The sequence below is a fragment of the Geotrypetes seraphini genome, chromosome 8 (genome assembly GCF_902459505.1).
Source record: "Geotrypetes seraphini chromosome 8, aGeoSer1.1, whole genome shotgun sequence".
In the NCBI taxonomy this organism is placed as follows: domain Eukaryota; kingdom Metazoa; phylum Chordata; class Amphibia; order Gymnophiona; family Dermophiidae; genus Geotrypetes; species Geotrypetes seraphini.
This window is the reverse complement of record NC_047091.1, coordinates 168,351,017-168,373,980: the sequence shown is the minus strand read 5'-3', so window position 1 is coordinate 168,373,980 and position 22,964 is coordinate 168,351,017. Positions and strand designations below refer to the sequence as shown.

At 45.0% G+C, this 22,964-nt stretch overlaps 1 protein-coding gene across 4 annotated transcripts in view; it reads right to left on the bottom strand.

Annotated features, from left to right (window-relative positions):
• SGSM1 (small G protein signaling modulator 1) overlaps positions 1-22,964 on the bottom strand; it is a 231,719-nt gene that overhangs the window by 84,878 nt on the left and 123,877 nt on the right. For 3 of the 4 annotated variants that reach the window (XR_004540413.1, XM_033955889.1, XM_033955891.1), the window contains 4 exons: positions 21,982-22,113; positions 16,717-16,841; positions 7,056-7,123; positions 1,499-1,662 (listed from right to left, as the gene is read on the bottom strand). Coding sequence is in view for 3 of the 4 variants with exons in the window: in XM_033955889.1 (XP_033811780.1) it covers positions 1,499-1,662; positions 7,056-7,123; positions 16,717-16,841; positions 21,982-22,113 (489 nt within the window). In the remaining variant the exon portion in view is untranslated. The remainder of the gene's footprint in view (positions 1-1,498; positions 1,663-7,055; positions 7,124-16,716; positions 16,842-21,981; positions 22,114-22,964) is intronic. The other variant, XM_033955890.1, reaches the window with a different exon arrangement.

The following is a 22,964-nucleotide window of genomic DNA, read 5'->3' as shown; positions in this document are numbered from 1 at the left end:
TGTTATTTACCCATGTGCATAGATGAAAACAATTTGGCTATGTGCTATTCTCAACTGCACTCATTTTCAATAGCATATAGTTTACAGGTGGGCATTCATATGGATGGAGTCTGGCCAGGCCTCATTCTTACACATGTAGCTTCTAGAATACTATAAATCATGGGGCTCATGAACAAAACTTTAAAACGTTCAAAAACCAGCCTAAGTTGGCACTTGGACGTCCCAGAGAGCAAAGGGGTGTGTTGTGAGGTGTGTTATGGGTGGGAATCGGGCAAGCTTCAACCTGGACATACTATAGCCCTGATCAAAGCTTTCCTAAAGGGAACTTAAGACACTGGCAGTTCGACCTGTTTTGAGTTGTGTGTAAGTTCCACAAAGGTGCCCAAACTGACATAAGACCATTTGAGGATTTAAGGAATGACCTCCCTTATTCCCCCCAGTGGTCACGATCCCTCCCCCTCCACTCCAACCCAAAGAGCAAACCCTCCCCCCAACCCGTAGGCTTCCCATCAGCTGATCACGGCAGAGGAATCCCGGCGGCTTCGCTGATGGCCTTTCTCCCTGTCAGGATCAGCTGAGTCATGGAGCCCTGAAGGGAAAAAGTGAAGAGCCCCTGGGTGGGTGAGAGAGACCTGACTGGGGAAAAGGGACGTAAGAAGAAAAGAGAAAAAGGGATGCCTGACCACTGAGGGTGGGGGATAGAGGAAGGAATGAATTAGAGAGATACCCGACCATGTGGGGGGAGGGGAGGGAAAGGAAGCGAGGAGAGAGATACCCGACCATGGGTGGGAGGGGAGAGAGATACCCCATCACAGGGAGGGAAGGAAGAATGGAAAGAATAGGAGCACATGAAGATTTGCTGGGAGAAAGAGGTACAGATGGGGTGGGGGATGGAAAATCAAGAGAGATAGTGACAGAGAGGAGGAAAAGAGAAATGGTGAGCATGGAGTGGTGGGGATAGGGAGGGGAAGCAAGAGAAGGGAATGGAAAGGAAAAGAGGGGAGGGAGATGATGTTGTCCATGAATGGCAGGGAAGAGAAGAGACAAAAACCAGATAGATTTGAATAAGAGGAAGAAAAATGAAAGAAAAGTTGATTTGTGAAAGAGATATAGGGCAAGAAGTAAAGAGGAGAAAAAGAAAGAAAGAATGAATAGACAGAGCATGGGATTTGATATACCACCTTTCTATGGAACAACTGAATTGAAATGCTTCAGTTTTGAGAATTTATATTTGCTATGTATATTTTGCATTATACAGGAGGGAATGTGAGTGGGCGCTTTATCTGATCAATCGCACGATTAAATTTTTAATCGCATAATTAAAATTTTTAATCGATCTACAGCCCTAATAAGAGGCACACACACATATCCAATAATAACTGCATTACTAGGTTATCTGCACTCTTATTTAATTCGTGCATTAGGTCCAGATTTAGAATACATTCCAAATGTGCTTTGAACTATGCCATTATCAAAGTGTTTGATCAATGCTGGGTACCTTTCCTCTCTGAGACCACAAGGGGGGATCCAGCTGTCCACGAGGAAGGAGGCCATTTTCCAGGCAAGACAGAAACTGCAGTAGGTGGCCGCCTCTGGGGAACCGAAGTGGAGGCCTCTGTATCCCATCCTGGCTGACCAACACCACTGTCCCACCACTGTCTACTATTGCAGCATAAAAAGCAGAATAGATAACCAGGTATGAGAAGCACCTTAACCACCAAATGAATAGGACTAGGTCATGAACAGAATACACAACATTAAAACCTTTTCAGCAATTAACAAAATGCTTTTCTTAACTAGCCCCCTCCTCTTTTTACTAAACCGCGATAACGGTTATTAGTGCAGGGAGCTGTGAAGAATGCTCCGCGCTGCTCCCGACGCTCACAGGAACTCTATCAGCGTCGGAAGCAGTGCGGAGCATTCAGCGCGGCTCCCTGCGCTATTGTGGTTTAGTAAAAAGGGGGAGGGGTTAAGATTACTAAAGAATGCAATGTATTGACACTGGCAAACCGTGGCCTCTGCTTTGGGCGATGACGATTCTGGTTTTTTATCTTGGGATAAGTGAGACGCCCCCAACCCCGTCATTTTCTCTGTAGCTCAAATCGGAACTTTTTGGAACAGAGCCTGCTGGAGAAAATGACCAGCTCTGACGTTACACTCTTTCCTAAGAAGCTTTTGCAACATGTCGCTGACTTCCTCAGATTATATCGTCCTCTGAAGGAATTTGTTATAAATTTGTTAAAACTGTCTATACCAACCCTGCACAACGTACAGCCCACATGCAGCCCGATACGGCTCTCACTGCGGCCTGCGCCAGGGTTTCTATGAATTGTGAACTCGTACTGTCCCGCCCACCCACCCGTTTTAATTTTAAATCCTCGGGCAGCTGCCGCGTCAATGAGCAAGTCTGCCCACTTCATTCTACTTCCGGGGCAGGCCTGCTCGCTGATGCTGCACAGTGGCTGCCTGAAGACTTATAATTACAACGCCAGGAGGAGGTGGGTGGGGAGTCGGGAGTTGCGGAGAGGCTGCACCTGCACTGTAGAGTTCCACCGGGGCTAGGGCAGAGCTCCTGGGCCCTCTCAAACCATGCAGCGTTCCAATGTCTCGCATTAAGAGTCCATTGAATAAATACAAATGTGGCGGTTTGTCATGCTTTTGGTAAGTTAACATTATTAAATTTAGTTATCTAATACTTTCTTAACATGTTTTTAATTGGTACTCGCTTGAAAATATTGAGGTTTGCCACTTTCATTTTTTTTTTTTGTAAATTTAATGCGACCTGCGCTACATTTTCTGACTTTCTTTATGGCCCCCTGGTCATTTTTGAGTTGTGCAGGGCTGGTCTATATCCTATCACTGGTAGCAGGAGCACCAATCAAGATGGTATACAACATTAAAACAACATAATTGGAGGACATGTGGCCTTGTCCACACAGCTCTGGTACTTTTAGAGAGGATATCTCTTCCGCGGTATCCAATGTACAGTATAGCGGAAATTCATACAGAGCAGGACGCACAGAGCTCTGTCAACCTGGAGAAAAACACTGGGTTGGGAGCAATTTACATTTGTTGGGCTATACGAGGTGCTACCCAAAAGTTCAGAGAATGTGAACAGCGCGCGTGAACTGGATACAGTATGCCCTTCCTCCACTAGAGGTGTCTAGCAGTTTGCTTTGTGAATCAGTGTGCCAAACGGCGTGGAGCTGAGTGGTTGCGTTACTTTGTTCTGTACGGTTTTGTATGGTTGACTCGGCGGATTTCGATGTGACGGATTTTACCAAGCAAAGAATCTGCATCAAATTTTGTTTCAAATTAAAAAAAAAAACACCAAAAAACTGCTGCAGAAACCCATTGTATGCTCCAGGAAGCCTTTGGAGATAATGCCACGTGCCAAAGCAAAACCTTTCTGTGGTACAAACGCTTCAAGGATGGACGAACATCTGTCCACGACGATGACCGTTCCAGATGACCATCGACAAGCACAACACTGGAAACCATAGCAAATGTTCATGAGACTATCCTTGCAGATCGTAGGCAACTATCCACGATGTTTGCGGGATAGTAGAACCGTCATACGGTGAGGCTTTGAAGCGGTCAAGCAAGAGCATTCGGTGCAAATGCCCAAACAAGTGGAAACACAAAAATTGGTTGCTCCACCATGGCAATGTGCCCACTCACACATTACTCGTTGTTCGACAATTCCCGACTTCGAGAAACCTTATAGTGATTATACACCCTCCCCTATTCGCCTGACCTCGCCCCCTGTGATTTTGCCCTATTCCCCACAATGAAATTACGACTGAAAGGGTGCCGTTTTAACATGATTGAAGAGATCCAGGCAGAATCACAGGAGGTCCCTCAAGGCACTCACCCAAGATGGCTTCCACAGATGCATGGACTCATGGGAAAAACACTGGGATCGCTGTATGCACTGTCGAGGGGACTACTTCGAAGGAGACGGTGGAAACTGGGGCCCTCTTTTACAAAGGCGTGCTAAGCATTTTAGCGCGCGCTAAATCAACGTGTGCGCTAACCGCTAATGCATACATAGGATAACATGCATGCGTTAGCATTTAGCGAGTGTTTAGTGTGCGCTAATATTTAACGCACACTAGAAAGCTTAGTGCACCTTTGTAAAAGAGGGGGGTAGGAGTTTCGGTAAGCAATTTTTTTTTAACAATTGAATTCCCTGAATTTTTGTGTAGCACCACGTATTCAGCAGAAATAGCATGCAAATTATATGCGCATTATTTGTGCCAAGTACCTCGGTGAAAAGCGCCTGGGCACAGTTCTTGTGTGTAGGCCCAGTACAGTGTAAGGCAGTGTTCCGGAGTTCCAAAAAAGGGCAAACCCCTCTTTTGCTGCAGCAAGTTCAGAAGTCTTTTTTTTGGGGGGGATACTTGAACACAGCTATTTGTGTCTCCCACACCTATGGTCAGGATGTAGCTGTTAGGCGCGGGACACACACGCACAAAAAAAAACCAAACACGCACAGTAACTCTTCAGGCAAAATTGAAGCCGAGAGATCCAGATCTGCCAGAAAATTTTTCACGGTAAGAGGTGGGTGTTCTTTGCTGTACATTACAAGGAGAGCTCCTTGTAATACATTTGCAGAGAATTCTCACTGGCTAGATTATTAAAACTTCATGGTAAAAAAACGACAAGCCACTATCGCAGCCATTATTGCAGTGATTTCAAAAAATTTGAGTCATTCTCAAAACACCTTGCATGCAAATGAGGTTGGCAGAGAGTAGTGAAAGTTTGCTAAATTTACATAAGATGAGTTGCTGGTGATAGCGATCGGCACATGCGCAGAATACACCATGGTGTCAAATAGCTGCGCCCATGGATGGTATGGGTGGATATCAGGGGTGGTGCGTCAATCATAGGCGCACCAAAGTTATTGGATGAAAGGGAAGGGAGGGGAGATGCAATGTCGGCTTTCAACATGCCTTTTTCCCCCCCAAAAAAACTACTAGGATGTAGATCTGGTCATTTGTTTTTAATGTCAAATTTTATCATGAACCACAGCCAGAAACACACAAGATAACACCTATAATACACATGCTCAAAAGCTTTTGGCCACACCCCCTGCCTAAAACAAAAGGCTACAATTTATGTAAATCATGTACGTTTTTATTTGTTTCATTAGCCACAGTCAAAACACACGCCAGAGATGCGCTTTTCACAGTGCTGGCACAGTACTGGCACCCCTGGACCAGTCGCTGATTTTTTTGCTCGCCAAAAACCAAATGCCGTGCTTGGAGAATCGCTCGTCGATGATGAAGAATCGACCGGAGCGCTCGTTTAAATACTGATGAGCCCATTTGCATGGCAGAATCAGAGTCTGCTAGGAAGCTCGGAAAAGACCAAATTAAGCCGTTTTGCGAATCCATCGCTAAAATACATGCATGCTAAGCTGGCTGGAACCGGTTTAGTGACTGCGTTAAAGGCAATGGTAACTTTTGAGAATCTGGGCCTCAGTGGCTGCTACTACAATCGGTAAAAGCCCCCACCCCCAGCCCCCTTTTGTGCACTGGAGGTTGAGTTACCTTGCAAGATTTTGAGGAAAGTGAGAACCTGTTTCCATCAAAAACATTTTGCCGTCCTTGTCCAATCCACCATCCTTTCCAGACTGGACTACTGCAACTCTATCTACCTAAGCCTAACAAAAGAAAAACCTTCAAAGACTCCAGAATGGATTCAGAATGCCGCTGCTAAGCTTATCTACGCAAAAAGCAAATTCGACCACGTCTCACCGCTTTTGTCCAAGCTCCACTGGCTTCCCATAATCTCCAGAGTCCACTTCAAATGTGCCTGCTTTACTTTCAAGATCCTACATGGCATCCTCCCCCCCCCCCCCCCTTTATTCCTCTTTCCTGGAATTCCTCTAACCCCAATTCCACCAGATCCACCCAAAAACTGAAACTCTCCTTTCCCTCTCTAAAAGGCGTCTCCCTTGTAGGAAAACTAGGTTCCTCCCTCCCTTTTAGAATCACTGAGCTCTGGAACAACCTTACCTCCCCTCTTAGGAATCTGAGCTCCCTTCAATTCTCCCGTAAACATCTGAAAACCTGGTTATTCTCAAAAATGTAACTCTTCCTCCCTCTCTGATTATTCTAGTCCTCTAAATTTCCTCTTCATCCTTTCCCTCCTCTGGAGTTCCTTTCTACCCTAGCTCCTGTTAACCGTGTCGAGCTTTGCGAATGTAGAGATGATGCGGTATACAAACCTAAGGTTTAGTTTAGTTTACATAGCAAACTTTTGAGCATCAGGGCCTTAGAGTGGACTTAGAGATTATCTTCAGGCTAGCTGCAGCTTGGCTAGGGAACTGGAGTGAGGAGGAGGGGATGGGGTAGTTGGGTCCTCGCAGACTCCATTAAAACTAGGGTTACCAGATATTCTGTCTGGAAAATCTGGACCCCCCTAGACCCGCCCCCAGGGCCGCCTAGTCCCACCCATCCCCACCCTAGTTCTTCCCCATCATGCCCCGCCTCCAATCCCGCTGCCTGTTCTTTTCGGGCAGCATATCCACGCCCATGATATCATTGCGTCGTATCTACGCACGCGTGGAGGCCCCCTGCCCAAAGGAAAGCTTTTCATAACCCGAACAAAGTGCCGGGTTTTGAAAAGCCGTCTGGAGAAATCCGGACATCTGGTAACCCTAATTAAAACCATCCCATCAAATGCTCCGCAGACTCCAGTAAGCTTCCTTTTCCCCTCCCTCCATATGCTCTGTGAGGATGCCCATTTATGAGCCAGAAAATTTCTCCGAGATAACGCAGTGACCATTCTCTGGTTCCAGGGTCAGCAGAACAACGTGACTGACGGTTTCCAAAATGTGAATAACAGCCAGCAAATTTTTTTTCTATTTCTGCTCTTTTACCACTGCTATGAGTTGCCACAGCTATAATCTGCAATTTTTATAAGTACCCCACCCCCCCCCCTAAAATTGCAAAGTATGCAAGAAATTTTTACCAGAATTACATAGGTTTGAAAAATTAGGTTGTGTCTCACATTTCTTGCTAAAAGGTTTCCGAGTGAACTCTTACCTTGCTGATGACAATGCAAATACACAATTTCTCCCAGATGGATTGTCATTGCGAAGTCCCAATACACACTGAAAGAGATTCATCATAAAGAGATTAATTCACATTCTCATACTCATCCACAGAATGACAGTGCCACCTGCCCCGAGGAAGATGCAAATGTGTGCTTGTAGTCTATGGGGGTAATTTTATAACTAGTACCTTCATTTTGGGGTAGAGTGGAAGCCCATTCTATTTAAAAAAAAAAAAAAAAAACAACACCCAACAAAAAACAACCTAGGTACCATGGTTGTTACAGAATGCCAGTTAGCCGGTATCAATGCGCCTAAAATTCTGGCACCCACACCTATGCCAGTCATAAAGCCGAGTCACATGTAAACATCTAAATGCTCACAGTATACTCCGCTATGTCAGTGGTTTCTAAACTTGTACTGGGGTCTTCCCGGCCAGTCAGGATTTCAGGATGTCAACAATGAATATTCATGAAAGAAATCTGCATGCACTGCCCTCACTGTATGCAGATCTGGAGTGAATTTATTAATTTGATATGCCCAATTTAACATCAGTCTCTAAGCAGTTTACTATGATAAAACACTTATTACATATACAATATATTATGCTTACCTATTTCTTATTTACAAACAGAGAATGTGCACCCTCAAATGTTTAAAACACGAATTACAAAACTCATCCATTACATAATCCCTCCATTGCTTATAGTATTGCTGAAACAATACAAGTGGCTGAAATGTTCTCTGCCCAATCAAGAAGAAAATGATGTGGAGCCATGAAACTTACAAGTTATTCCACGCTTTTGACACTTTTCATTTCAGTGATATGAAATTAAATGAAGTGTCAAAAAAAGTGTGGAATAACTTGTAAGTTTCATGGCTCCACATCATTCTCTTCTCGGTTGTGCTGAAATCTTTTCAGTGGCCCCTTGTATTGTGATGTCATAATGCCTCATTCCACCAATGCCTAAGCTCTGTCCTCATCTGCACAAGCCTCAAACACTCTATTCTGGATCTCGAGTGAGCTGAAAGTCCAAAGGATGCGATGCAAAGTACCAGGTTATAAACAACAACCACCACCACCACCTTGTGTAGCAACAGTCAGAGTACTCGTGTCCCAGTGCACGCAAAAGTCCAGAGAAATGTAGCACTTATGCACATAAATGCCCTTAGCGTCATTCTACCAGGGTATGTGCGAGGGTTATAACACAACATAACATAACATAGTGCTTATTGACCGTGTAACCAGAAGTTCAACGCGGTTTACAAAAAGTTATAAAAGTAAACATGTTACATGAAATAAGATGGATTTGTTAAATAGCATACAAGTGCAAGGAAGATGTGCATATGGATGAGGCATGGTTAGGGCTCCCAGTTATGCACATACATTAACACGCAACATGCTGTAAGTTATGTATGGACACCTGCAGTGACCCCAGGTCTATGGCTGATGTCACTGCAGGTGCTTAAATAAAAGGCATGCCAATGTCAAGTTACATTAGTATTCTATAATAGTTTCTGCATGCCCAGAGGCCATTAAGCTCTCACTGAGTGGCAAGTATCTAAACGGAGGTGCCCTCTAAAAGAGCCAGTGGCGTAGTAATGGGGGGGAGGTCCGCCCCAGGCACCGCCTTGGTAAGGGCGCGGGCACCCGTCCTCCTCTCCGACCCCCTCCCCCCACCGCCGTGCGTATGCGCCATTACCCTTCCCCGTACCTCTGTAACATTCCTGGCGCGCGCTGTAACCCTCCAAGCTGCTGTTGCGCCAGCGTTGACTTCCTCCGATGTCACTTCCTGAACCCGCGCCTAGGAAGTAACGTCAGAGGAAGAGCCGATGCTGGCACGACAGCCGCTTGGAGGGTTGCTGCTCGCGCCAGAAACGTTACAGCGGTACGGGGGAAGGGAAGAGGGGGCGGGGAATGAGCTCGTGCAGGTAGGGGGTGGAGAAGAGGGCTGGGGAGGGGCACCACTGCCCCAGGCGCCTCTCACCCTTGCTACGCCGCTGTATAGAGCTGCAACCTAGCTGTAAAGTGCCACTGAAAATTTTCAGATAAAGGACATACAGTGCTCCCCCGCAAATTCGTGGTTGGCAGTTCACGGTCCCGGTCATTTGCGGTATTTTCCAACCTTCCAACCTGCCTTACCTGGTGGTCTAGAGGGCTTTCGGGGCAGGAGCGATCTTCCTATGCTCCTGCCCCGTGCAGATCGCCATGAGGAAATGGCTGCTGGGAGTTCCCGTAGTCTCTCGAGACTACGTCGGGAACTCCCTACAGCCATTTCCTGATGGCAATCTGCATGGGGCAGGAGCTTAGGAAGATCGCTCCTGCTCCGAAAGCCCTCTAGACCACCAGGTAAGGCCGGGAAGGCGGCAGGGAGCTGGGGGTGGGTCAGAGCCGGCATTCGCGGTCCGGCTCTGCCTGTATCCCCCGCGAATGACGAGGGAGAAGTAACATAGTAACATAGTAACATAGTAGATGACGGCAGATAAAGACCCGAATGGTCCATCCAGTCTGCCCAACCTGATTCAATTTAAAATTTTTTTTTTTTTTTCTTCTTAGCTATTTCTGGGCGAGAATCCAAAGCTTTACCCGGTACTGTGCTTGGGTTCCAACTGCCGAAATCTCTGTTAAGACTTACTCCAGCCCATCTACACCCTCCCAGCCATTGAAGCCCTCCCCTGCCCATCCTCCTCCAAACGGCCATACACAGACACAGACCGTACAAGTCTGCCCAGTAACTGGCCTAGTTCAATCTTTAATATTATTTTCTGATTCTAAATCTTCTGTGTTCATCCCACGCTTCTTTGAACTCAGTCACAGTTTTACTCTCCACCACCTCTCTCGGGAGCGCATTCCAGGCATCCACCACCCTCTCCGTAAAGTAGAATTTCCTAACATTGCCCCTGAAACTACCACCCCTCAACCTCAAATTATGTCCTCTGGTTTTACCATTTTCCTTTCTCTGGAAAAGATTTTGTTCTACGTTAATACCCTTTAAGTATTTGAACGTCTGAATCATATCTCCCCTGTCTCTCCTTTCCTCTAGGGTATACATATTCAGGGCTTCCAGTCTCTCCTCATATGTCTTCTGGTGCAAGCCTCCTATCATTTTCGTCGCCCTCCTCTGGACCGCCTCAAGTCTTCTTACGTCTTTCGCCAGATACGGTCTCCAAAACTGAACACAATACTCCAAGTGGGGCCTCACCAATGACCTGTACAGGGGCATCAACACCTTCTTTCTTCTACTAACTACGCCTCTCTTTATACAGCCCAGAATCCTTCTGGTTTTCACAGTTCAACTAAACGAGATTCTACCTTCCAAAAAAGTTTCCATCTGAACATGGCTGATTTTAGAGTACCCAATAAGGAAACAGGGAAAATCTCTCATGTGCTGTTAGTAAATCCAAAGATTAATACATGCAAACCCCTCCCCCCCCCAAAAAAAAAAACAAAAAAAAAACCACCCCACAGCACCATAAACTTTCATAGGTACATAAAGTGCTCAGAAATATGAGTCAGACCAAAGTCAGGGACACACCCCATACAATATATCTTAATCTTTTAGTCTCTGCACTTTATAATTTTCAAATATGACCCAAATCCAGAACTTGAAAAAAATATGTACTGTCAAACAAAAGAGCCACACAAAGGGCTCCTTTTACAAAGGTACGCTAGCGTTTTTAGCCAACTGTGTACGATTGGCTTTTTTGTGTGTGTGTGTGGAACTACATAATGTATTTTTTCAAGTTCTGGATCTGGGCCATTTTTTAAAATGATAAAGTGCAGGGACTGAAAGATTGGGACATTTTTTATGGGGGCGTGACCCTGACTTTGGTCTCTGACTCACATTTCTGAGCACTTTATGTACCTATGAAAGTTTATGGTGCTGTGGATTTGAATGTTTAGAGTAACCTTTTCCCACCTTCTACTTGCACGAACTACAGCTGAGAGGGTGACTCAGAGAAAGGGAAAAACACAGATTTCTATTAAAAAAACAAAACAAAACAAACACCCTCAGACACTGACTGACAGCAGAAATACTGCAAATCATCTTTCAAGAGACTATATAATATACAAAGTTCCATCTCTCATCACCCCACTGGCTTGTTTTCTTGCTAATAATTGATTGTTCCGTATGGCTATGATGCATGCAGACACCTAACATATTTCTTTCTATGTGGTGACTGGAGACAGCGAGGAAATATATTTTGTCATCTTCTGCTGCACCCCACGTAATCAAGATTATATATCATATTTTTGACTTTCATCTCATGTGAAAGGACATCAGTGACTCCCTCTGAGGATCACTCTGGGTTATATATTGCTTTACCTGTACTGTCCAATACTTGAACCAAGACATAAAAAGTTTCATTTGTCATTTACAAACCAGCTTCTGCTATTATACAAGAGTAGTTTGAAAAGTCTGGTAAAAAAAGCAAGTTAAGCAGTCTTCATCGAGGGCTATACACTCAGTCCAGCGAGTTTCCACTTTTTTCATAAGCAAAGTGTATAACCCTCGCTGGAGACTACATTGTTTAAATTGCTTTTTCACTAATCTTTTCCAACCACCCTCACTTGTATTTTTATTTAAAAACATTCTTGTGCGACACCTTTGTCCCTGACAAGAGTCCCCGTGGATAACCGCAGGAAACAATTCCATGTCATTCTTTAGCGTCTGTCTCAACCTCAGTCCTTCTACACCAGCATTCTTCAACGCAAGGCTTGAGGGTCAGTGGCTGAGCCCATTCATACTCTGATTCTTATGTGAGCCAAGTATAGGATAATGAAACCATTGTGATATCACTGAAGAGGTTGGCTCTTGGGATTGGTGGAATGAGGCATTATGACATCACAATACCAAAGACTGTCATTCTCTTGTGTCTCTCTCAACCTGTGTCCTCCTACACCAGCATCCTTCAATGCAAGGTTTGAGAGTCGGTGGCTGAGCCAATTCATACTCTGATTCGTCCCTCTCTCCTTAAAGAATGACACGAGGATGGTTTCCCGTGGTTAATCACGGGGACGGGGAAAAATTTGGTCCCCGTGTCATTCTCTCTTCTGACCAATGGAAATTTATTACTCTTATCCACTCTCACCAGTCAGCCTAGTTCTCACAATCAGAACTTTCAGACCACCAGAAGCATATTGAGATGTGCAGGTTTGTTATTCTTTTTCCAATTAAAACAATCAATGGTTAAGTGCCATGATTAATTCAAAAGAGAGCACAATTATTCTTTTTTTACTTTTATTTTTAATTGCAATTCAGAAATAATTACAACAAGCATCATACTTGAAAAAGGTAGAGCACATATCAGAAATATCCCTCTCTTCCCCCCCCCCCACCTTTATCATGCCACACTGCCGAGCAACGAGAGCTAAAAGCCAAACCACACATTGGAATAGAATTGGTGGTTTGGCATTTAGCTCATGCTGCTTGGCAGTACCACTTCATAAAAAGGGGGGAGGGTTAGTGCGCATCAGACCACAACCATGTAGAGAAAATCCAAGAACAAAAAAAAAATACTCCTGAAGCTGGAACAAATTAGGAAAATCTGCTAACAAGAAAAAAAGCCATGCGAGAGACCTTAATTATTCACTAAGGGCTCCTTTAATCAACCAGCAGTAGAGCCTTTCAATGTGGGCTGGTGAGGTAAAAGCTTCAATGCTCAAAGGAATTGAAAGAGCGTCGGACCATTTACCTCGCCGGCCTACAGTAAAAGGCTCTACCACTGCTTGAAATTAGCAACTAAACCATTTTACCTGTACCAAGCACAATCTAATTTTGTAACCGAGACAATGGATGATGAAGTGACTAGCTCAAGCCTCGGGGAGTGTAGGTTCTGGATTAGAGAATGACACAGGGACAAATTTTTCCCCGTCCCTGCGGGAACTCATTTTCCCGTCCCCGCAAGTTCTTTTCCTGTCCCTACCCCATTCCCGAAAGCTCTGTCCAGTCTTCTTCGCATCAAGAAAAAGTTTCAACTGATCTGGGCCATAGAAAATAAGTGTGTGTGTCTCACGTGTCGCACAACATTTATAAGGAAATCTTATATAAGGAAATGTGGTGCCTCGAGGAATGGGCATCGACATGGCAGATGAGGTTCAACGTGGACAAGTGTAAAATGATGCATGTCGGTAACAAAAATCTCATGCACGAATACACGACGTCCGGGGCGGTACTTGGAGAGACCTCCCAGGAAAGGGACTTAAGAGTTCTGATCGACAAATCGATGAAGCCGTCCACGCAATGTGCGGCGGCGGCAAAAAGGGTGAACAGAATCCTAGGAATGATAAAGAAGGGGATCACGAACAGATCGGAGAAGGTTATCATGCCACTGTACCAGGCCATGGTGCGCCCTCACCTGGAGTACTGCGTACAGCACTGATCCCCGTACATGAAGAAGGATACGGTACTACTCGAAAGGGTCCAGAGAAGAGCGACTAAGATGATTAAGGGATTGGAGGAGCTGCCGTACAGCGAAAGATTAGAGAAACTGGACCTCTTCTCCCCCTCGAACAGAGGAGATTGAGAGGGGACATGATCGAAACATTCAAGGTACTGAAGGGAATAGACTTAGTAGATAAGGACAGGTTGTTCACCCTCTCCAAGGTAGAGAGAACGAGAGGGGATAGATTCCGTACGAACGTAAGGAATCACCCAGAGAGTGGTAGAAAACTGGAACGCTCTTCCGGAGTCTGTCATAGGGAAAAACACCCTCCAGGGATTCAAGACACAGTTAGACAAGTTCCTGCTGAACAAGGACGTACGCTGAGAGGGCTAGTCTCAGTTAGGGCGCTGGTCTTTGACCAGAGGGCCGCCGCGTGAGCGGACTGCTGGGCAAGATGGACCACCGGTCTGACCCAGCAGCGGCAATTCTTATGTCCTTATATCAAAGTGGATACTTGAGAGAGGTACAGGGGAGCCAAGCTCTGCAACTCCCTGTCTGAAGATGGGGAGAAAACATAAGGGGGATACAACAAGCTTTTCCCTTCAAAATCTCAGCTAACTACCCCTTACTGGCAAGTCAAGATCATGGAGGCTCTTTCTTCAAGGACGCCGATCTCTCCTGCTGGGCCACAGAAAGAAGCAGCAATGGGAGATGCTGAGATCAATCTAAGCTCGGTTCTGCGTCAAGCACTGCCCCCCCTCCAGTGTTTGGGCTCCGCTCCGGAGAACTTACTCCAATGTAAGATGCTGTGAGGGCTGGGGAGGAGAGCCCACAGCAGCAGGGAGCTCCCAGAACAGCGTGGCTGAAGGGTGCGCAGCTGCAGGCTATGGGACAATTGCCACACGCATTGCAATGTCAAACATGGCTTGACTTATTGGAATATCTACAGCCTCCGACTAGACTGGAGGTGGTTTCCCTCGAGTTGGTGTGGGAGGCTTTGTCTTCTCATTAACTAAGGCTGTGGTAGTATTGCCATGTTTGGCAGAATGACCCTATGCAGTGTATCCTGGTGCAGAGAGTGGGATGGGAGGGGGGGAGGGGATGGGGAATCCTCTGCTCCCAAGCTGCATCTTTATACCAGTCTTGAGCTGGAGTAAACATTCAGCATTACAAATTGAGTAATAAAACGGTGCTAAATTTTAGCGCACTTTTTAAAGCTGTGGGCAATTTAATGTGTGGCAATTTGCATGCATTTTGCATGCCCACTGTGATTTTTGTGCTGACTTTCCTGCTCTAATCTTTCTTCCTGCACCTAGAGAAAAATTATCACTGCAAAATCAAGCATAATCCTGCTGCAGTAATGGTTACTGCATCAGTCCCTGAGCAAGCGAGTCTTTGAGGGTGCAGTTCTGTGGAGAGGGAGGACCAGGATTCCAAGCCCACCACAAGCCAGCTGTAGGGTGACAGAAAAGGCAACTGCTGGATCCCTGAAAAATGCTGTCCCCATTCCAGGAACTATCCAGTGTTAAAACACTATAGGAAACAGGAAGAGGAAAGGCAAATGGTACAAGGCACCTGCTTGTCTTTTTGTAGAAACATGATGGCAGATAAAGGCCAAATGGCCCATCCACAGCATCCACTATCTCCTCTTCTCCTTATGGGCTAAGGCTCTTAACATTTGCATCTCCTCTTCCTAATGGCTAAGGCTCTTTACACCGGCATTGTGAGGTCATAGAGCTTTATTTTTATAGGAACATAGTAACATGATGGCAGATAAAGGCCAAATGGCCCATTCAGTCTGCCCTTCCGCAGTAACCATTATCTCTTTCTCTCTCTAAGAGATCCCACGTGCCTATCCCAGGCTTTCTTAAATTCAGACAGTCTATCTCCACCATCTCTTCCGGGAGGCTGTTCCATGCAACTACCAACCTTTCCGTAAAAAAGTATTTCCATAGATTACTCCTGAGTCTATCACCTCTTAACTTCATCCTATGCCCTCTCATTCCAGAGTTTCCTTTCAAACGAAAGAGACTCGACTCATGAGCATTTATATCACATAGGTATTTAAACGTTTCTTTCATATCTCCCCTCTCCCGCTTTTCCTCCAAAGTATACAGATTGAGATCTTTAAGTCTATCCCCAAACGCCTTATGATGAAGACTATTGACCATTTTAGTAGCCTTCCTCTGGACAACAGACTCCATCCTTTTTATATCTTTTTGAAGGTGCGGTCTCCAGAATTGTACACAATATTCTAAAGAGGTCTCACAAAGTCTTATACAGGGGCATTAATACTTCCTTTTTCCTGCAGGCCATAGCTCTCCCTATGCACCCTAGCATCCTTCTAGCTTTTGCTGTCACCTTTTCAACCTGTTTGGCCACCTTAAGATCATCGTACGCAATCCCGCCCAAGTCCCGCTCTTCTGTCGTGCACATAAGTTCTTTGCCCCCTAACCTGTACCGTTCCCTAGGGTTTTTGCAGCCCAGATGCATGACCTTGCATTTCTTAGCAGTTGGTAACATAACCCACGTGACATGGGGGTCATACCTGACTTAGGGCTTTCAAACAGGGAAATTGTTTCCGATGTTACAGTGGGCAATCATCTGGCATCCGGTGATCACTGTATGGCACAGTTTAATATCAAGATGGGTATATATGAGCCTACAAAGTCCTGAACAGCGACATAGTGCTTGGGGATAAAAACTGCAAGGCTTAGATATCCGCTTTTGCATCACGAACCAGAGTTTTCTGTACACCATAAGGCAGGGCTGCCCAAGTCCAGTCCTCGAGATCTACTGGCAGGCCAGGTTTTCTGGACACCCACAATGAATACGCATGAGAGAGATTTGCCTGCACTGCCTTCTTGGTATGCAAATCTCTCTCTCATGCATATTCATTGTGGATATCCAGAAAACCTGGCCTGCCAGTAGATCTCGAGGACTGGACTTGGGTAGCCCTGCCTTAAGGGGTACAGCCAGAGGTTCAAGGGACATAGACACCGGTGACACTGAGCTAAATGGAGATCTGCATTTCACCATGTCACTAATATAAACCAGGATGAACAGGGCTTTCAGGGAGATTAAATCATCCATAATGCTGTAATCCAGGAAAAAAAAAAAAAAAAAATTGAACACTTAAGCACATTTAATTAACTGCAATCAGTTTATGTTATCTTGATGGGCACACAGTGTTGCCTTAAACAGTCATCTTCCTGAATGCTCACATATTAACGTCGGCCCTACGAAAAAATGTCAAATGCCATTACCTTTTCTCATAATCCAGATCACCCACAGAGCCGTTCATCAGCTGGTTAGGGGTCCATTTCAACGTCATGATGTCTGCAGTTTGGTGAAGAGATAAATAGCCAGGTATGGCTTCCATGTCATCTCTCTTTTGAAGAGTAAATTAAAAAAAAAAAAATAAAAAAAAAAAAGATATAAAAGGAATTAATAAATGCACAAATTGATGCTCCGGCTCATGTTCGTATTGAACTTGGCAGTAAAAATTCAGTTTCATGAAGGCAGTTGTTTATTCACTAAGACGTTATGCTCCGTTCTCCTATCTTTTGGGGTGGGAATATGTGGTAATGTGGGGGCGGCGGAGGGCACAGGCTCCTATCCTGCTTGGTGTCACAGCCAAGGAGACAGGGCAACACAATTTTGGAACCGCCCCCCCATCTGAAAATACACTGGGGCCATCTGATATAAAACTTGATTTACTATGGATAACACAACTTCAGTTTCTTTTCCTTTGCGTACAAAAAGTTCACACCACCATATTTCTTCTGACTAAAAGGGATTCAACTTCAACTGAATTATTCGAACAACTAATCTTTAAGCCCGTTACATTAACGGGTGCTAGAATATATGTCTGCCTTTCTTTCTGTCTCTCTCCCTACCCCTGTCTGTTTCTTTCTGTCTCTCTCCCGCTGTCTTTCTTTCTGTCTGTCTGTCTCATTCCTTGGCCCCCTTTGTCTGTCTGTCTTTCTGTCTCTCTCCCTGCCCCTGTGTCTTTCTTCCTTCCTTTCTGTCTCCCTCCCTACTTCCCTGTGCAGAAGCCGAATCAGCATTCCCTCCCCCCCACCCACTTCCCTGTGCAGAAGCCAAAGCAGCAAGCCCTCCCCCCCTCCATTTTCCTCCCCCTCCATGTCCTTGTGCAGCAGCATTTTTTCCCTCCCCCCACTTCCCTGTGCAAAATCCGAAGCAGCATTCCCTCCCCCTCCATTTCCCTGTGCAGCAGCATTTTTTCCCTCCCCCCACACTTCCCAGTGCAGCAGCCACAGCATTCCCTAACCCTCCATTTCCCTGTGCAGCAGCAGGATTTCTTCATCACCCCTACACTTCCTGCGGTCTGGCCGGCTCCCTTGCTAGAGTTATTTTTAAGTTTAAAGGTGCTGCGGTGGCTCCTCTAACGATCCCCTGCATCGGAAGTGTTCTCTGACCCAGGTGCGGCTTGTGAGAGGAGCTGCGGCAGCACCTGTAAACTGAAAAATAACTCCAGCAAGGGAGCTGGCCAACTGGCAGTTCAAGGAGAGCCACAGCTTCAAAACGGAGCCCTCTGTCGGACACTCTCCTGCCAACGCAACCGCCACTCTCCTGCCGGTCCTCTAAGCCAACCGCCATTGACACAGCTGCACGCTCACGCGCCTCCAACTAACGCAGGCGCCGTGAGGACTGGCACAGAAGCACACCTCACGGCGCCAGGAATCACGAACTTTCAACAGCGCATGCGCGCTCTAGGGTTTTATTATTATAGATGGTTTAGTTACCCTTAAGTATCTCAATATGGTATACAATAAAAATAAGCAAGTAAAAACAATGGAGCCGATATTTACCCTCTGCCCCATTTTACTAAGGTGTGCTAAACGCCAACGCGTTCATAGACTAACATGAACTCGTTAGCGCATACTAAATTGATTAGCGCGCACTAATTCGTTAGCGCACCTTAGTAAAACAGGGCCTTAGTGGGAGATAACTAGGTAGGGGAGACTTCCTGCCACTTTTAGTGGTGCTAAAATAACTGGCTAGTGCAACTGAAAATCTGAGGCACCACTGCAGCATTATCTAATCTAATCCAGTATGTCTAAGGCGAGCTATGCCGAAATAGGTTCAAGAACTTACAATGTAAGGAATAACAGAAATGCATATGCTACATTATAGTAATTTAAGGAGGTCAGAGTTGTGAATGGAGTAATGGGGAAGGGAGGATTGAGATTCCATGACTGTACTGGTATAACATTTGAGTATGAGATTTAGTGACACTGGGTATTTCAAGTTAGTTGTAGAGGTCTGCATGGGAACTGGGTTCGCGGGAATCCCGCGGGTCCTGTGGAAATCCCCCCCCTACCCATGGGACTCCCCTCTAGCCAACGGGACTCCCACGGGGATGGAAGGCTTTGGAAGCAGGGTTCGTCCATATAATATAATGGACACGTCAACCTTAGTAAAAGAGGAGGCTTAGACTTAGTCATACAGCATGTATAACTGAAAGTTATACAGCCCAGGATTGACGGAACTTGGACGTTGTGACTTAAACCATGTAAAACATGGTCTAAGTCACAAAAACCAACCTAAAGTCACCACATAAGCACTACAAACACATAAAACACAACCCCACACATTACCCCAGTGATAACAGATCCCCCCACCCCCATAAAAATATTAATCACACCTTTAAAATTCAGCCTCCAGACCATCATCACCTGGCCGCTTGAGGGTGGGTTAGAGACCCATTGAGAGGAGGACCCATGCCCATAAGCCCCTGTAATCACTGCATTGATACTTAAACATGTGCACTCCCCTATACAACCCCAAAACCCTTTTTTACTGGCATATAAGTGGCTCCTGCAGCCATAAGGACTATTAGGGTGGTAGATAAGTGGGTCTAGGGGATTCTGGAGGTGGTTTGGGGGGCTCACCATGACCTATAAGGGAGCTGTAGTGAGGAGAAGACATGGCACCCTTTTTGTGAAGTTCACAGAAGTGCCCTGTAAGGTACTCCACTATTTAGTTGGCATGTCTGGGTGTTTGGTCCATCACTTTGCAGACTCCTCCCACGTCCAACAGGGCTTGTTCTAGGCATTTTTGACTTGGATGAAAAGTTGGACGAAAATGTGGTATAAAGATGGACACTTTAGCGACTTGGACGATCAGATTGGCAGGACGTATAGTTAAGGCGATTTTTGAAACAAAAAAAATTTTGGACGTATTTTTCAAAAATGTTTCCTAGGCTGTTTTTGAATTTGGACGACTTGCGACTTGCGACTTATACGAAAACGGACTTAGACGTCCCTTTCGATTATGCCCCTCCGCGTGTATAGTGTTATGAAACCATAGAACTTTGGTTTTGGCTGTGTTCAGTTTGAGTTTGTTGGATGTGGCCCAAGTCAGTATTTTATCTATTCCATTTAGTATTATCAGTGTTGTATCATTAAGAGTCACAATTAATTGGGTTGAGTAGAAGAATGTCATCTGCGTATGAGAATATGCATTCATTGTTGTTGAATTTAATATGGCCTAGTGAGCTCATGAAAAGGTTATAGAGAATCGGGGATAATGGTGATCCTTGAAGTAATGCCACAGAACGCTTGCCAGATACTGTCTGTTTTGTAGGAAATCTTTGAACCAGTTCAGGACAGTTTCTATGATGCCTATTTCGTTGAGTTTGGCTAGTATTAGTTTGTGGTCGACTGAGTTGAAGGCAGCAGATATGTCAAATTGAAGGATTGCCTGGTGGCCAACGCTTAAGTTCTGCTTGATTTTGCTGGTTAAGTTAAATAAAAGGATTTCTGTACTATGATTTAAGCAGAATCCAAACTGAGTGGGATGGAGGCACGAGTGTTCAATGTAGGCAGAAAGTTGTTTTGAAGACGTGCGTTTCAAGAAGTTTGGTTAGTACTGGGATTCCAGTTATGGGTCTGTAATTTGAGGGGCTTGAGAGGCCTACGTTTTGGGCTTTTGAGATCGCTATGAGGGCAATTTGTCCCATTTGGGATGGTAGTTGGCCATGATGAAGAAGATTGTTTAAAAGTTTTGTCATCAGCGGTTTCTGCAAATAGACGATTGGGGTAAATAGACGATCAGTCAAGTATATTGTTGCATGTGGACAGATTTTTCAGGAGAGTAGTAGTAGCAGTTTGGGATTATCTGGTTAGTTACAGCATGGGGTCTGATGAGCGAAAATCAGAGCTGAGCAAGAAATTACTTATCAATCATTGGTATACAGTGTCAGTACCTGGATAAATTCTAAGATAACCAAGTTGGCCATCAACGGCCTACAGATTCAGTGTCAGTATTCAGATTACTGCCAATTCTATCCAAGCACAATTTAGCCAGCACCAGCTAAATATTCCCCTCCAATTAATAGTAAAGAATTGTAAATATCACCTAGCTGAGAATTTGAGGAGAATTAATATAAGAAAGTATCCCATTTTAAGGAATGATTCAAGGTTCTTTAGCGTGAACCAAGAATTATTGTCCTTTATTTTCTTGAATTTTATTCTGTTAGAAATAGCAAGATATACTCCCCATTAATGTGGGCTTAAAAGGAATTATGTATGTATGATTTGATTATGTATTGTTTTATGTGATTTTCCTTTTTTCTTTTGAATTATTGGATATTGTAATGTATTCAAAATTATAAAAAAAAAAATAAAAAAAAAGAATTGTAAATAATGGTTGATGTTTGTTACCCCCTAGATGGATCACCCATTAAAAAAAAAAAAATTACACATTATCCCTAGTGACAGAAAGAATTAAGTATAACAGCTCAGTGCCCTGAGTTCTACATGCCCTCGATGGAACCAGCTGTAAGATTTATTTATTGTAATTTTTGTCATCATTATTACATAATCTAATTGTCCTGTCGTATTGATGTTTGTGTATAATTCATGTTACTCGCCTCAAGCTGGTTGGCGAGGCATGTCCGCAAATACAGTAAATTAAGTAAAATTAAATGATTGCTCAAAGGAATGTTTTCCTTCCTACTTTAAGCCATGTGAGAGAGGTCTCTGCTCTTAAAATGAGGGTTTAAGGGGGGGGGTCGGAGACTGGGAGACCATTTCTCGTCCGTCTCTGCGGTGTTCCTTCTCCTATACTGGGTCTCTCTCTAGCGGTATTATACTGTGGGAGAATGGGAAGATCGGAGGTAGATTTCACGCTGACTTATGTTGGGGGGGGGGGGGGCGAAGCTGGAGGCAGAATGGGGCGGGACCAGGTGTCTTTTAAATAGAGACATCTGGGAACCCTACATGCGGGGTCATGTTCCCTGACCAGAGTTTGGTTTGCCTTGCTTGCCTTTAAGGGCATCTCTTCAGTATAGTGGCACACATTTATATGAACAGATCCTGAAAGCGAGCCATGGATGTAATAAATTAGGTTTTTATTGGATTATCACCAACAACTTGTTTGTTGGTTCTTATTTCTACATATTCAACTAGATTACCACATCAACCTTAATACTTTGCAAAAGAAACAAGTATTGCATGAGTGTAAATACAAGGCAGGAGGAAGCTTATTCACAATATACATACGGGCTGAACCATAACATTATTTTTGCCATACAGCAAAGTTGCTCTGGAGTTCTGGTGCAACGACTCCACATAATCCCGAGCAGACAGCGAAGGCCTGTCATCCATACTTCCACTTGAATGTCTCTTTTGAATCTACAGAACTCAAGCAAAAAAAGAAAAATTAGTTTTTAAAAGAATGGTTTCACCAAATATTACTTGCTCTTATATAAAGCAGTGTCCTGTGGAAATGGCAAAGCACATTAAGACAAAGGACTTCATGAATTTGTGACCGATTATTCTTGGAAACCATATACTACTACTACAACTGTTCTCAAATGGCTCTTGAAGTACCTCCAAGTCAGTCTGGTTTTCAGGATAACTATACCGAATACCGTATATATTTCAATATAAGCCAACCTGAATACAAACCAAGGTACATTTTTCCCCCAAAATGGAGGAAAAAAGGTGGACTCGCATATAAACCAGAGGGGAGGGATTTATATTCAAGTGACCTGCTCTGCCAGGCTCTGCACCCAGCTCCCCTCCCTCCCTCCCCTCCCAGGCTCTGCACCCTGTCCCCTCTCACTTTCTGCCAGGCTCTGCTTTGATCGACAGGGCTTCAGCTACCTCACAGCTTGGGAAGGTGGGAGGGAAGGAGCCAAATAACTTCCTTTCTTCCTCATCCCCCAAGGTCCAAGTCTCTCTCTCTCTCTCTTCCTCCCCCCCCAGATCCAAATCTCACTTTCCCCCCAGGCCCAACTCAATCTCTCTCCCTCCCTACCCCAGCCCTAGGTCCAACTCAAATCCCTCTCTCCCCCTCTATCTGCACAGTCCAGACCCGCACCCAGATCTGAACTAGACCAACTGCTATTCACCCCATGCAACTGCCCTGGCATCTCTCCCTCCCCTCTCATACCCATTTGCAGCTTGCTGTCCCTACGCCAGCACTCAGCTTACCTTTGCAAGCTACTCTTTAGCCCTGCAGCCAGCGGCAGCCCTACTGA